General features: G+C 41.9%; 1 protein-coding gene across 8 annotated transcripts in view; it reads right to left on the bottom strand.

Moving 5' to 3' along the window:
• Positions 1-15,676, bottom strand: part of PAK3 (p21 (RAC1) activated kinase 3) — a 275,327-nt gene that overhangs the window by 77,933 nt on the left and 181,718 nt on the right. For all 8 annotated transcript variants that reach the window (XM_082447612.1, XM_082447614.1, XM_082447616.1 and 5 more), the window contains one exon: positions 14,475-14,676. In XM_082447612.1, coding sequence (XP_082303738.1) covers positions 14,475-14,649 — 175 coding nt within the window. In that variant the 5' untranslated portion in view covers positions 14,650-14,676. The remainder of the gene's footprint in view (positions 1-14,474; positions 14,677-15,676) is intronic.

The following is a 15,676-nucleotide window of genomic DNA, read 5'->3' as shown; positions in this document are numbered from 1 at the left end:
ATCACTCTCATGTGGGAAACTTCAAAAACGTAAGAGAGAGAGAGAGAGAGATTTCAGAGCCCTGCCCCCAGAGATTCAGATTTAGTCTGGGGTAGACCTCAGCACCTTTAATTTTTAAACACCCTCCGGTATTTCTATTAAGCAGCTGGGGTTGAGAAAAATAATTTTAAACCCTACTATCCAACGAAGGTATCACTTCCTCAGATAATCCTGATGGACGCTGATGGTTCTTCCCCATTCCAAGTCTTTAGGTCCGGGGGAATGGAGAAGGGCAGAGTTTCCTCATTTTTATTCCATATTGTTTATTTGAGATCAGTACTTCTTCACTTTCCTACAAAGCCCCCTCCTTTGAGGTTACTGCCATTTAGTTCTCCTGGCCAAGTCCTCTTATCCACTGAGGACTTTGGCTCCCAGTATTGCTTCCGACACACAGTGCTGCCATCTCTCTGTGAAACGTAATATACAAATGGACACCTCTTTCATACACACCCTCTCCTTTTAACTCCTTGACCTCCCTCAGCTCTAATGAACTTCATCTCCTTTCCACTTCTTCAATCCACTCCCATGGCAACCATTAAACCAATGGTCCTCAACCAGGGCTGCTCATCAGAATAACCCGTAGAGTTTCATAAAAATCCCAACACCTTGGGCCCACTCAGAACCTACTGTATCAGGATTTCTGAGGATGAGACCTGGGCAAATGATCTTTTTAAGCGCCATAGATGATGTGCAGACAGAGTGGAGAACCACAGCTACCCCAGGCCTCTTCATTATCCAGAATGACCCTTTTTCTGAAATATTCTCTGAAATAACCCTGTTATCTCATTCCCTGGGCCCAGCCTCCCATCCTGCTAGCCTTCTCACTCTTTCATGGCCTTATTCCTATTTTACTTGTTCTTTGATGTCAACAACACCTCCAATCCCTGGATCCTTCCATTTTCAGCCAATTTCTCAGCTTCCTCCTCGCCTAGACTCTATGGTCCATCATTTAAACTGCTCTTAAGCCAGTGCCCTGGAAACTATGCTCCTGTGACCCCCTCTTGCAATTCTCCCACAAAACCTTACCCTGACAGACTCCAACTGTGAAATCTCCATTTCCATACAGAGGCTGGTAAAAGTTGTTGGGGGAAAAAGAATCACACAGCCATGCAGATTGGTGCTTACTATAAAGGTCACGGACAGAGTTGGGTCATCAGTGGCACTGAGCAGTACCCTTCTTGACCCTGGCCAACTTCCTTTCCCACTGCTCTTAGCGAATATTCTAGAATTTCAGAACTTCACTCAAACTTCTGCTTCATCCTCTCCTGCCTTAGTTTCAGCGTAAGAAATTCCTTCTACTTCACTGAGAAAAACGGAGGCCATCAGTGTGGAACTCCTTTGACTTCACTTCCTGCCCCACTCCAATGAATTTATCTCCATCAGTAACATCTCCCTTCACATCTTACCGAAACAATGTCCTCTCCTTCTACCTGAGGTTTATGCCCTCACTGGTGCTCTAGATCCCTGAGCCTCTCACTTCTCCAGGGGTCTCACTCCATCAATTACCTCCTATTTCTTCTTGTATCTTCAATCTCTCCCTCTCTACTAACACTTTCTATTTGGCTTGAAAAAAAACATGCTGAGATTTCTTTAGTCCTTAAAAATTGAAACCTCCTGCCACCACACAGCTTTCTTTAGTTGCTATAGTCTCTCGGCCTTCCCTTCTCTAGCTTAAACTTCTTGAAAAGGCAGTCTAGACTTCCTTAACCCTCACTCTTCAAACCACGGCAATGAGTCTCTGAGGACCCAAATTGATCTCCTCCCTGAAGACGGCCATTTTCCAGCCCTTACAACCACTGACCTCTCAGTCAAAACTGACATTGCTGACCATGAACTTCATGAAACTAACTTCTCCCCGCCATCTTTCACACAATTCTTTCCTGGAGTCTATTCCTACATTTCTGGGTCTTCTGTAGACAATTTAAATAGTATTCCCCAGGGGCTGTCCTAGGTCCTCATCTCTTCTCATCAACACACCTCTCCCTTTGGTCACCTCATCTACTTGTACGGTTTCAATCACTATCTACTTCCGTGACTCCCCAGGTGGATCCCCAGCCCTGACCTCTCTGCTGTCCCCTGACTGAACACCTCTACCTGGATGCCTCCCAGGCCCCTCACTCGAAATATTTTCAAAAGAAAGTGAATTCTCTACTGCCTTTCCCCATGTAAAATAAGAAACTACAATTCCTCTTGTGTTCCCTACCTCACCCTCCTCTAGTTTCTCTTGTCACCATCTGATCAGTTGCCTAGTTCTATTAATTCTTCCTCGTAAATGTTCCCTCTGCATTGCCCTCTTTTATTCTTACAACACTGGCCCTTAGGCCAGGCCACTGTCATTTCTCACCTACCTGACTCCCACAGCCTGACTTGTCTTCTTTCATCGCCCAGCCCCCCCCCGCCCACATTCATTCTTCTCCTGTGGCTAGAGTGATACTGTGAAACACAAATCTGATATTATTCCCCTGCTTCAATGTTTCCGCATCGCCTTCAGAATCATATTCAAAGCGCTTAGCATGGCACATATAAGCCCTCCAGAACCCGATCCCCAATTACTTCCACAGCTCTGTCTTCCATGCCTCTCCCGCCAGCACTCTATGCACTAGCTATGCTGAACTACCTGTAGTTACAGCCATAGAACCTCAACTAATAGTGTGTCATGACTACTGCCTTCATAATGCTGCTCCTTGTTTCTGGGATGCCACCCAACTCTTATTAGCTGGCTCTATTCCTTCCTTAAGACTCACCTCAGTTGAGTGGTCACCTCCTCCAGGAAGCCTTCCCTAACTGCTCCCTTCCCTCAGTCTTCAATAGATGCCCCTCCTCAGTGCTCACTTCTCTATTGCACTTACCACGCTAATCTCTACTCATTGACTGACTTGTCTGCGTCCCTCACTAGGCCATCAGCTCCTTAAAGGCAGGAACTGGGACTTATTCACCTCTGTACCCCAACATCAATCTAGCATAGTACTTGATTCAATAGCTATTTAATGAATAAGCAAATGAACAAATGAATGGATGAATGAATGACCTTCATTATATGAAATGAGACCCAATATATGGAAACAGGTCATGCCTATTTGCCATTATGTGTTCATGGATGAGGAGACATTGATCCAGGTTCCCCAAGAAGGCTGGGGGGTGGGAGGGTATGTTTCAGAGTCGTTGTTACAGTTGCAGTTGGTGGTGATGGCGTTGTTGCTGTTTTCCCCGCACTAGGGATGCCTCTGTACTCATTCAGGTACACCTCTTGCCTGGTGCCACTTTGGGGCCAAAAGCATATATTGGCAACACAGTTGCGCAGGGTTCGAGGTACAGCAAGGCAACCGATTCTCCCCTGGATGAAATCCCAGGATGGTGCTATGCTTGCCTTCTGAAAGCATTTTAGAAATCTGTCACCTGAGTCTTCCTTGTTGTAGGAGTTCCACTCGTCATCTTCCCCTAAAATTCCTGGAAGTTTTGTTGGGCCTTCTCATTGGATGTCACGTCCAGAATTATTTTTTAGAACACTTTCTAGCTCCTTCAAAACAGAGCATGCAGGAAAAGAAAAAGAATAACAGGGGACAGACATAGAGAAATGCTTTCCTACATAAATTTAGCCTAAAAGAATAGAACAATACTTATTTTTTAAAAAGCAATGGAAAGCACGCAAAGTTACGGTGTATGGCATAATAAAAAAAAAGTGACATTGAAAGCCATATAAATACAGAAAAAGAAAAACAAAATATTATATAAAACATATTTTGTAAATGCGGAAACAATTTTTCCAAAGGAAAAAGCACTTAGGCTGGTTAGTTCTAAACAGCAAGCATTTCACAGCCCTGGCTCTGAGGAACAACTCTCTCTTGCTACTGCCCCAGCTTCCTTTTCCTTTGAACCAGTCAGTGGGTCAGTTAACCAGTATACATGGACCTGTGGATCAGTGTAGTGACAGATTGTGCTGCGTGACTCATTAGGAACTAAAGTAATATTCTAAATTTGTGATCTCATTGGGGAAATAAGCTTAGCAAACAAGAAGCAACAACTGATACTACCAGACCATCGAAAATTCGGTGCTAAGTTGGGAAAAATAGAGTATAAATGCTGTAGCGTGTCAAAATAAAACAAGATCAGAAAACTCTGGTGGAGAGTGAGGGCTTACTGGAGAGGAGGTAGGATTTGGAAGATGGGTCTTAAAGAATGGGGAGGCAGGAAAGGTAAGGCATCGCGAGTAGGAAAATCGGGAGAGGCAAAGCTTGGACGTTGAAATGTATACAGCACATTGATGAGGAAGTGAGAAGACAGAAGGGTAAATGGGTAGGGTGTAGTCTTGGAAATCAGGAAGGAAGATGAAATTGGAGATAGTGATAACGAATATGCTGGGAAAGGCTTTGCGCAGGTGGATATGATAGAAAAGGCGTCTTCTGGAATACAAGCCAGATAGCTTTGTGCTGCTAGGGACACGTGGGATGGTGGAGGCAGGCTTCAAAATGGTCACTGTTTCACACAGACTGAGGAAGAAAATGAATGACGGGAATGGAATGGGAGGACCTATCTGCCACTGCATCTGTTGCCTCGTAGATCACCTACTGGGCATTTCCTGCATAAACTGTGTGTCTGATTTCTGCACCTAGATTGAAAATTACCTGAGGACAGGGAATCTTGTATTATATGTAGTATTCCCCGTCCCACGACACACAGTGCAGAGCTAGGCACATAAAAAGCAGGCACAAATCTTTTCTGAGTAAAGTATATAAGTGAACTACAAAAGATGCTCCAGGTAAGCCGACATTAACATCCAATTCTGTTCTATCTCATTTTTAAACTGAGATAGCTAATAAACTAGATCTGGGCTCAAAGTCCGCATGCAGCTCAGATTTAGGCATTGGCTGGTTGCACATGCCTCTATCCTGTGATCTTCCAGAAAGTTCCTTTGAGACAAAGGAGGTCTAAAAAAAGCATTTTGCTAGGAGGCTCATACTGGAGTTGCTGGAGTTGGAGCTCTCCTAGGAGGGTCGCTTGTCCTACAACCCCTAGCTTGACACTAGAAGCCCTCCCTCCTCTCTCCCCTTTGTCCCGCTCCCCCTAGCCAGGTGCAACCTGTACTCAGTGTTATGTGTTCCTGAGGCCAAACAACTTGTGCCAACATGGGGTCATTTCTGGTAGGGGCAGTGAGGGTGTCAGGGTTAGAGAGCCATCATACTAAAATACTTGTTTTTCACCTCAATATTCCTGGGCTTTGCTCTGGGAACGCCATGTTGGAAGGATACGGAAGTATTTTAAAGGGCCATTCATCTCCTATGGGTGACAACATTTACTTTTCCCAGTAGACGATCCTTAGTGACTTGGTCACTCTTTAGCTGGGTGAGAGGCGCATTCAGTGGTTCGATAATTTCTCCAATTCACTGAGAGGCAATGCCTCACAAAGATCGTTTACAAAATGTTACCCTTGTGGTCTTTCAAGAATTAAAATGCCTTAGTGTCTACTTAACTACCAGGAAAGTAAATTAAGTACTGGAGTTGGTGTTTTTTAAGTTAAAAAATGCCATTTTGCTCCATCCTCTGCTTTGTGGGTCACTGAGCACACCGTGCCGTAATCGCCCTCCTCCCCAGCCCCCAGCTGGGAAAATGTCTGAGGTCTCATAATTCGGATAAGAGTAAGTATCCCAAAGCAGTTCTTTCTATGGCAACAGCAGCACTGCAGGTGGTGTCAAAAAGACGAGCGCTCATTGTGAGGGCAACAGTTCCAGGGGGACTGACTTCTGCAAAGACAGTTCTAGTTTCTGGCACTTCTGCTCTATAAACAAATATCCTGTTTGAGGACATATTATGAGAGGGGACCCACAGGAATTCCTCACCTCCTGAATTCAGGAAGTGCATATTTTCCCTTACAGAGGGGAGAGATTATTTATCTAGTTTTCCTCTATTTTTTTTTTTTTGGTAGAAGAATGACATTTTGTGGGCCTTCAAAATTTATTTTCCCATTGGAAATACTTGAAAGTACTATGTGGTAACTACAATGGAAAGTTAGGCATAAAAATAGATTTTATTCTGGGCTCTAAGAATTTAAAGAAATCGATAGTACAAGGTTGGTAAAAGATTTAAAAGAGGTTCTAGGTAACAGATATATTTCTGCTTAAACCTAGCATCTTGGGCAAAATACATACCGACTCTGAGCAGAAAAGGAAACCGATGTTGAGTAAATGAGGAAAAGGGCCCAAATCCTTAAATACTGGATTATGAATGAATCTAAAGGGAGGGATGAGAGGTGACTCTTGTGTTCTATTTTAATATAGTTCTTTATTTTAATTATAACAATATCAGATATTACTTTTGTAATAGAAAAAGATTTTAAAGGCGAAAACAAATAACAGGAATCAGGGAAAAATATTTAACAATTTTCTTTTTTTACAAAGGCTGTTACTTTCTGCTAGCAAGTTAGGCCCTCAGGAGGAGTAACTTATAAAAAGGCATGACTACTGTTGTTAACTGCTGATTGAGAAAATGGGTTAGATTCACCTAAGTTTCACCTGCTTCCATAAAAATTCCATTTCTGCATATTCCATTGGCCAAAACCTATTTTCAAAACAAGTTAGGTGACTCTCATTTTATGGCAAGCGGTATAATAGTCAACCGCCGCTGGACCAGGAGTCGGGGATCTAAATTCTAGGCCAGCCTTGCTTTGTAATTAGTAGTGGGGCAAGTTTGTGGAGGTCAGTTAACCTCTCTAAACTTCTGCAAAATGGTTAAACCTTGCCCCCATCACAGGAGGTTTGAAGAAGGTGATTGATATGAACATACATTGAACGCTGTAATATCCCTACAACTACCATCCAAAATACATCATCTCACTAGGAATATACGTATTAGCAGGGTGACTGTGTTTGCTGGAGAATTAAGTAATCTGTCACTTCTTAAACCCAGCACTTCCATGCTATGAATGATGTCCTTGCAAATATAACTACGAAGAAAGGAGATTAAACTGGGCTATCTTAAACATTCACTGCTCTTACGTCTTTCATTATATTAGCAAACGCCAGAAGTATATAGTTGGGAAGGCCCATGGTGGAAGGTTCCTTCACCTGCCTTCAGGTAGAACCTGCTAAAGTCATGAGACACCCCCCCGTAAAGAACCTAGAAAATTTCACCCTAGGTAATTCATAATATTTAATCGGCATATCTGGTATTTCTTTATGGCTAGTTCCATTCCCTCTGGTGGAACAGTAAGCCCATTTCCTCCTGTCAGGTCTTCAGTGGCTATGAAAAACAATATATGCTCTCCATAAACCAGCAGCCTTTAATGTATAGATAAAAACTCCAAGTGGTACCCAATTCTGCAAGAGTAGCTACAAGCCCAATTCAGAGGTTGGGTGTTCCACGAGGATGATAGGGAAAAGGAAATGATGGTCCCATGTGAGCCCTTTTAGTGACTCCCACTCACATACATGCAGACAGCCATCACCTTCAGTGGTATCATCTTCAAAAACTTTCAGCCAAAGTGATCATTCTGGCAAATCATTATGAACTTGACTCTTACCTATCTTCTTCCAGGCAACACACACCGGTTCCAACTCTCATTTACACCCAATTCACACATGCAACAATTTCAATGGAAAACGTTGGAAAACAAAAGGCAAATATGAGGCCATGTCCTCAACTGGACACTACTGATCGTGTGGATAATGATATAGGGCAAAAATAAGTTTGAAAGGGGTGGAGGAAGGCCTCATTTGTTTTGAGGAAAGCAACTTCATATCCCTTAGCTGGTGTCAAATTCACTCTCTTTGCAACCCTTCATCTTAATGTTTGATACATCTCTCTTCTGTCTTCCTCTCTTCTCATCCATTTCCTGTACCTTCTCCATTCTCCTAATCTCCCTCTCATACACTACTTCCTCTCTCAATTTATTTCTCCCCGTTGCTTCTCTCCTTTCATCTGTTTATCTCCCAATCCCACATTCCGTACTTTTCTTGAATTTGTCTGCTGGTTCTACTGGGCCACCATATTTGTGCCCAGTTTCCCTGTTTACGGGCCTTGAAGTAGAAGCTCAGGTCCTAGTAGATAGAGTGTATCCTTACCCCACCTTCTTCCCATTTCAAACACAGAGGACTTCTAGGAGTAAAGCAGTAGTACAGGAGGCTCTTCTCCGGGGCAGAGCACTGACCATGGAGGACAAGCAAGATGCCGTGCCCTTTGGCTCCCCAAAGGGCAGGGCAGTGACCTCCAAAGAGCACTCTTTGCTGAGCTGTGTTGTCTACATTTGAAGAACCGAGAGGAATGTAAACACCATTCAGGATGTAGTGGTCTCTGACATCTGACTTTCTGCTAACAGAACCCTCAATTAATTGAGACTCCCACCCATAGCTAGTGCAATGAAAATAACCTTGAACTACTGCAAGATCGCAAAGGGTCTTCAGCATCACCGAAGAAAGACTGCGTACTGTTCAGTCTAGTTATCACACTAAGTATTTTTTATTGTGCATTAATTAGATGAAAGTTAATAACGTGTATTGATCAAAACATTTGAGTAACAAGACCATAAAGGATAACTGAGTCTTCTTTAATATAATTGTTGCACAGTAATGCTTCCTGCTGTGTAGTGTATATAGAAGATAACATACTCTAGGAATTATCACAATAATGTGTATGCAATACAATAACAAAACTATACGGCACTTTAAGAACTTTTTCTTCAATAAAATTTAAAAAAAAAAGAACTTTTTCACATATATGAACACACTCAATTTAGAACCTCAACCTTCTAAAGTAAGCAATATGTAAGCCAGTAAAGTACACATACCAAATGAGAATCTAACCCATCAAACACCCAAATCAAATGTTAGCACATCTCTCTTGTCAAGAATATTTTCTTGCCATCATTTCTTTCCAAAAAGACATGAAAAAACGTTTTCTTTCTTTCTGAGTGGCAATAAAAAGTCCCCTCTTCTGAAATTCAGATATGTTTCAAAGTGCACTGCCATCTTCTTAAGGAAAAATGAAAGCCACTGCTGGCTTTTGGATGCTAGGAACATAGTTTACCACCTATCCCTTTGTCCTGTTGCAAGGCAGTGTGACAGAGTAGCACAAGCATAGGGTTTGGAGTCAGAGACACCTGGGAGATTTCTGGCGTCTATCATTTGCTATGTGACCCTATAGGCTGTCTACTTAAACGCTTTGAGCTTAAATGGCCTCATCTGTAAAAAGGGGTTAATACAGAGTAGTTGTAAGGATGGAAAGACTCAATACACAGAAAGTGCCCGTCACACAGCTTGGCACGTAGGAACTAATCGGTAAATGACAGATCACTTCCTATTCGCCTTGATTTGATTTATCCAACTATCCCCTCGTACGCCTCCAGGAAGGGGGGCCTTCACCTCCATTTGCAGGCTCACCAGCTCCCAAATCTCTCGATTTCCCACAAACAAAATGCACATGAACTGTGCTCACTGAAGACACAGCCCTTCATACAGCACTGCATGCCCCCTGAAGCACACCTAATGCTCTAGTACAGCACAAGACACAAGACGCATAAGCACGCTTCAGAAGACACAGACGTCACATAGGACACGTCACCTCCAAAGGCAGCCTCACCTGCTTCTTTCCCACATGTTCTTCCAAGTTTCCAGTCCTTAACACTGATTATTTTTAGAGGTACTATGCCATTTTCAGAGTCCTAGCTGATTCATTTGCCTCATTGCCTTTGCCTTATTGTTTTATTTATTCATGTATTTTTTCATGTATTTATTTACCCATCCATGTATTTATTCCCCACCTTTTTCCAAAACAGATATAAGCCGGCTTACAAGAATACACAAAATACAGCATGATAGCAGCAGAAATTCAAAGTCGATATAGTGAAAGGAAAAAAAAAATAGAACAAAGATAGGCACATAAAACGGAGCCTGGAAGAAAGCTATACAAAGTGCATACATACCATAGAGGCCCATTACAAGTGCTAGGCAGGGGCCATACATCTGGCTCCACGCTTTCTAGCAGCCAACAAAAGAGAAACCTTATCAGTCTCACACTTCACAGGGTCTATAAAGGAACATCAAACCACTTGTTCAGGATGTCCTTTTCCTGGTTTAAATTCTGAAAACTTTTGTAAGGTGAAGCATCATAATTTCATGGCAAACTGTCCCTCTTACTTTGCTCTAACACCAAGATTCAGCTCCTGGAAAGGCCTCCAACAAAGACAGGTCCTCAATCTGGAAATTACTTTTACTATTTGTTTTTCTTCTACCTGTCTCTTGAAGTTCCATTTGGTCAATGAAATGTAGCTATTAAAGAGACCCCTTAAAACAAACAAAAACCTCTGCTGTCACCAAAGCAAGTATTTTCATTTAACTGAGGAAATAGACAGTGTGACATTATTTATGACAAAAATTTGGATAGGATCCCAAATAATGAACAAAATAAATGGTTAAGTAAACCATGATGCTACTATATGATGAAATGTTATATACCATCAAAAATTATATTTATGAAAGCTTTTTTAAAATATAGGGAAGTGTTCATGATAAAATGTTGAGTGAAAAAGCAGGATATAAAACTGTATACGTTATGACTTTAACTATATAAAAAAGTATATGTATATATAGCCATTAAAAAACGTCTGGAAATCAAGCCACTAAAATATTAACATTGTTTCTGAGATTTGTGAATATGGGTGATTTTTACTGTTTCTATATTCTTGTCTTTATTTTCCAAGTTTTTATCACTGATGAACAATTTCTCTATGATGAGAAGAACTGGGAGGAAAAACACCAACCCAGTTAGTTATTTTTGGCTTGTGAAATTATGGGTAATTTTAACTTTCTTTTTAAAATTTCCTATAACTGACATATAAATTCTAGTTAGGGACAAAGTTACTTAAAAAAAGAAAAAAGAATTCTAAAACCTAGCTTTTTAGTTGTTTGTTTGTAAGTTCCAGAATGATACAGATGTAATAACACCTCACAATTATTTAGCACTTTTTAATGTCACTTTTAATAGCACTCTGACATTTAGAATTACATTTGATTATCAAAAATACTTTGCTAGGGAGGCCAGGTCTTATTATTTTCATTTAACAGGTGATAAAACTGAGGATCAAAAAAAACCTAAGTGATTAGCACAAAGTCACAATAATCAGTGGCAGAGCTGGACTTGAAACCGGGTCTCCAGAACCCAAGTCCAGGGCTCTTTCCATTCATTCAAGACTGACTGTGGTATAATCCAAGTAATCACCAAGAGGTAGAAGCACAGAAATAGTAACCCCTCCTTACCTATGAAGATCAAGTTCCTGAATGACCCCCCCCCCACCTAGGTAGGAGAGTTCAGCTGAGGAAATTATAATTTTAGGAGGTGAAATAAAGGGCAGGGGAACTGAGGTCACGTAAACTTTTGAACGCCCTCATAAATATTTTTTTGCACAGTAAAACAATAACAGTACATTACATAAAAAGAATAACGAGAGTTTACATAGCTTAAATTAGTAAAAGTGATAGGCTCTGTATAGCTTCCATTTAGATCTTGAGATGGTTTCCAGAGGCGGTGAGGATGTACCGCTCGTTATGGCAGTGGAAAATGGGGGTGACAGTGAAGCAATGACCAGAGGTGGGCTGTTAGTCCAAATCATGGATCTCCGTGCTCTCAGAGTCTTCATCAAAGTCCAGTCCTGAGGTTGTAACAACTTGCTTGGGGCTTCAGCCCTACCAAGCAAGTGAAGTGAAGTGGCATGACTTAATGACTTTGGCTCTTCTGAAGATGCTTTCTGTCTTCTCAAGTCTTTTCTGAAGACAGCTTAGCACTTCTGCATAGAGCTCAAATTAAACCATTTAAGTTTGTCTGAAGGCAGCTTATCTGCTGTTTGACACGGATATTTAAATGGCACGACTCGATGATTTTGGCTCCTCTTAGGTTGCTTTCTTCCGAACACGGTGTTGTAAAAAGACTCCACCTCTTTATAGAGTTCAATTAGATCATTCGAGCTTTGTACGAAGGCAGTTTATCAGCTGTCCAGCAATGGTATTAAATGGCACCATCTGATGATTTAAGTTCTGCCGAAGATGGTTTCTGGCCAATGTGATTTCTTTTGGAAGGCGTAATAGCACCTCTTTACTGAATTCTGCCAAATCACTCAAGCTTTGAACAGGTAAGATTTGACATGTAAAGGTACCCATTTTTTCATTACTTTCTTGGGGGAGGATTTAATCTTGTTCTTAAAATTTTTATCCTGTTGCTTATAACTGTATTTGCCTGCAGTGCCATAGCTTCCTAATTATCTTTATCACCACTTATGATAATCACCTCTGCGGCCCCAGGACCTTCCTGAGAGTCGTCCTGCAGCCCAGCACATCACTTCAATCAGCACCAACCAGTTCAGATTCAACTTCAGCCAATGACTGCTCCTGTGCCAAATGTTCACCCTCACCTACACGTTCTGTTTCATCCAAAGATTTTTTTGTCTTCAGGAGAAAACACTGAAAGATATTTCACCATCTCTAGCCAAATCTTCTCCCAGATCACATTAATGACAGGCTCTGTTAAACTATCTACTGCCTAGTTTATGAAGAATACAGCATTGGTCATGGTGTAGGAATCCCATGCACTAGGATCTTCAGACAGAGGAACCTTTGTGAGATTCTGAACAACAAAGTTATACATTAGTTTGGCCTAAGTCTTCCTGAATGGTTGGATCAAACACCGATCTAAGGGCTCCAGGACCTGAAACAAGCAACTGGTTCTAAAGACAACCTTGACATCCGGATGCACATTGGCAAATACGTCTGAGGCACCAAAAGGACAGTGAAGAATCAGTAGGGCTTTGAATTCAAGACTTTTTTTCTTGTAAGTAGTCTTGAGCTTCCGCAAGAAAGCACTGTTCAAACAGTTCCTAAGGAGAGAGGGAGTCATCCAGACTTCTCTCTTTGCATGCCAGTATACTGGCAACTTAGCTCGGATTTTCCTCTGAGAAGACATGGGCCTAGTCCTCTGTAGAGTGGTAATGGTTTCACTATGAGGTCACCTGCAGTATTAGCACAAAACAGAAACAGCAGCCTCTCTGTTTTGGCTGACCTCATGTCAGCACCAGTTGGCTCGTGTTCTTCAAAAGGGCAAATGGGATTGTTCAAGGGCTTCCAAAGCATGGCGGTCTCGACAGCACCAAAGACTCGTGCAGGCCCATAATCCCCCTCTTCAGTCGCTCTCTACAGTTGTGGCAGATACAACACAGGAGCTGCAGGATCAGGTGACTTGGTCTCCGGGTCACGGTGCACCATACATTTCTCAAACCATCCCTTGCTCCTGGCAATACTTTTTCGGGACCCACTTCAGTGTCTGAAAACATGTCTTCGAAAATTCTTCTTGCATGATGGCAGGTCCCTTGCATGGAAAGTGTTTTCTTATTCCTTTGCTTGTCTTCAATCCAGAGGTTTAATATCATTTCTATCTCTTCCATCCTTGGGTCACGAGGGATAAAGCATCTCTTAAGTGACACAGGTCTACAAGAGGTGATACTGGCCCTAATAAGAGTTTCAGCTTTCCTTATGGTACGAATTCTTTAATACCATATAAACGACCTATAAAGCTATCTGTTTTACCTTTGAGAAGATCAAGAGTGTCCCTTTTCTCTTCAAGAGACATCACCCCTCTTACCCTTTAGCAACTTTCTCTGGTGCCGGAGTCCTTGTACTTGGCTTTACTCTCTTCCGCCGCAATAGTCACATTTATAGAAGCCATGTTTAAGCTTTATGCTAATTAATGCAACCTGACAATTACTTACTAGAGATTTTATATCCCCTGATGTTACAAAGTTTAACATTTAAGGACCAAATGGTATTATGGACCAAATGGTATTTAAGGACCAAATGGTATTATGAACAACACAAGGATAAATGATAGTATATTGTTGGGATACCCGGTGCAAAAAGGGCTGATTGTGTAGGGGATGACAGGCAGAAGAATGGGAGAGGAAACAAATAGCTCAGAAGTTTCTTCCCACCTTGTGATATAGTCAGAGAGACAATAATGGGGCACTTGGACTGACTTCCGTATACTCAATTCAAAATTTTCATGGTTGTCAAAAAGGTATACAGAAGTAAATCCACCTATACTCAAATTCCCAATAAGGGCAACTTGCAGTTAGGAAGGGATTACTATAAATTCTCCTTTAAGTTATCAGAAAGAAAGTCACTATTCATATATTTAAGACAGTACTGTTGCTATGATTTCCCTTGGCTTACCACTATGAATTCAATGCTATGTGAAAGGCAAACACAGCATAAGTGTATTTTCTGTAAACCCACAGTAAGTCAATCAAACATTATCCTCTGACAAAATGCAACCTCTGAAGGTGTAGATGTAAAGGTCAGGCAGGCCCTGAACAGCCCATGCTCAAGAAATGACTACTCGAGAAAGAAAGTGACAATGAAAGAATAAACTAGCCCCTTTTCAATGCCCGGCCACTGATACTTTACTTTTATCCCCTCCTCCTGGGAAGATAGAGCGAAGCCTGGCTTTCTTATTCTTCTCTTCAGGGGCCATGGGAAGTGGTTTGGAGCTGTGGTTGAGTGCCGAAGAATCCCGGTTGTTACTATTCATCCTCAGTGGGGGAGCTGGGGGTTTCTCTTCATTATCCAGACCGTCAGACATTTTCAGTTACAACGGATTGCACAGCTCCTAAAGAAGAGGAGGAGAAAACAGGAGTTAAGGGAAGTCTAAAAGACAACCTGGTAAATACGGGGAGTCTAACATCTTAGAAACAAAAGCATTCATCTCATGTCGTCTCAGTTTGGCACTGACGATTTTGAGGGGTTTCTTTTCTAGAGGGAAGGGAGCTGCCTACCTAAAGCCCAACGATACAATTTCCCAAAGAGGAAAGCGAAGGCAATAATGAATGGCTTTTCAATATGTAGACACAAACACCTAAGGTCCCTTCCTTTTCCCCCAGGGACACTCTATTTTCTGCTGTCCACTCAGTCTTTTAATGAACAATTTCCAATCTTTCTTCTTTAAAAATTCTATCCTCATGATCATCATGGTCAGGTAGCACAACCTCCATGGAGTCTGGAATTGACACAGGTCTGGCTGTTGACACTTAATGGCCCACAACAATCATCTGTTAGTTGCTTTGACACTGGGATGCCTTTGGCGTCTGGTTCTTACCTGTGTGTACCTGGTTAACAAAACACACCCTACTGTTTTATGAGAAAGACCTGAGAAACAATCTAGTAAACCTGGTAGTTTCAGCAGAGTTGGGGTGGACTGCTAGGGGAAGAAATGCCCCATCTTCAAGGAGCAGGAAGAAGATAAAGCAGAGCCAAATGCCACCATGAGCAAAGAGGAGTTCCAAGGAGAGGACTGCTTCATGAGGAGACACCATAACCTTCCTCCTTGTCATATTTTATGTCCTGGAACAGGGAACAAGGGAGTTGACAGGGGCAACAGTGTGGTAAGAACCAGTCTCGTTTTAACAACTTATCTGCTCTTAATTTCATTCTTCTTTAGTATCTTGTGCTGAGGGTTCAATACATTCAGGTTTCATCCCACTGGAGGGTAAAGTGAACTAGAAAAGCACAAACTCCACAAGGAAATGTTTCTGCTTCCAGCTGTCTTCCCATTCTCATTCAAGTCCTTCCATTAGGGCCCTGACACTTGCCATCACAAGTCAGGCATGAAG

Source organism: Balaenoptera physalus (genome assembly GCF_965194825.1).
Source record: "Balaenoptera physalus genome assembly, chromosome: X".
In the NCBI taxonomy this organism is placed as follows: domain Eukaryota; kingdom Metazoa; phylum Chordata; class Mammalia; order Artiodactyla; family Balaenopteridae; genus Balaenoptera; species Balaenoptera physalus.
The sequence above is the reverse complement of the archived record's forward strand: the minus strand, read 5'-3'. Positions and strand labels throughout refer to the sequence as shown.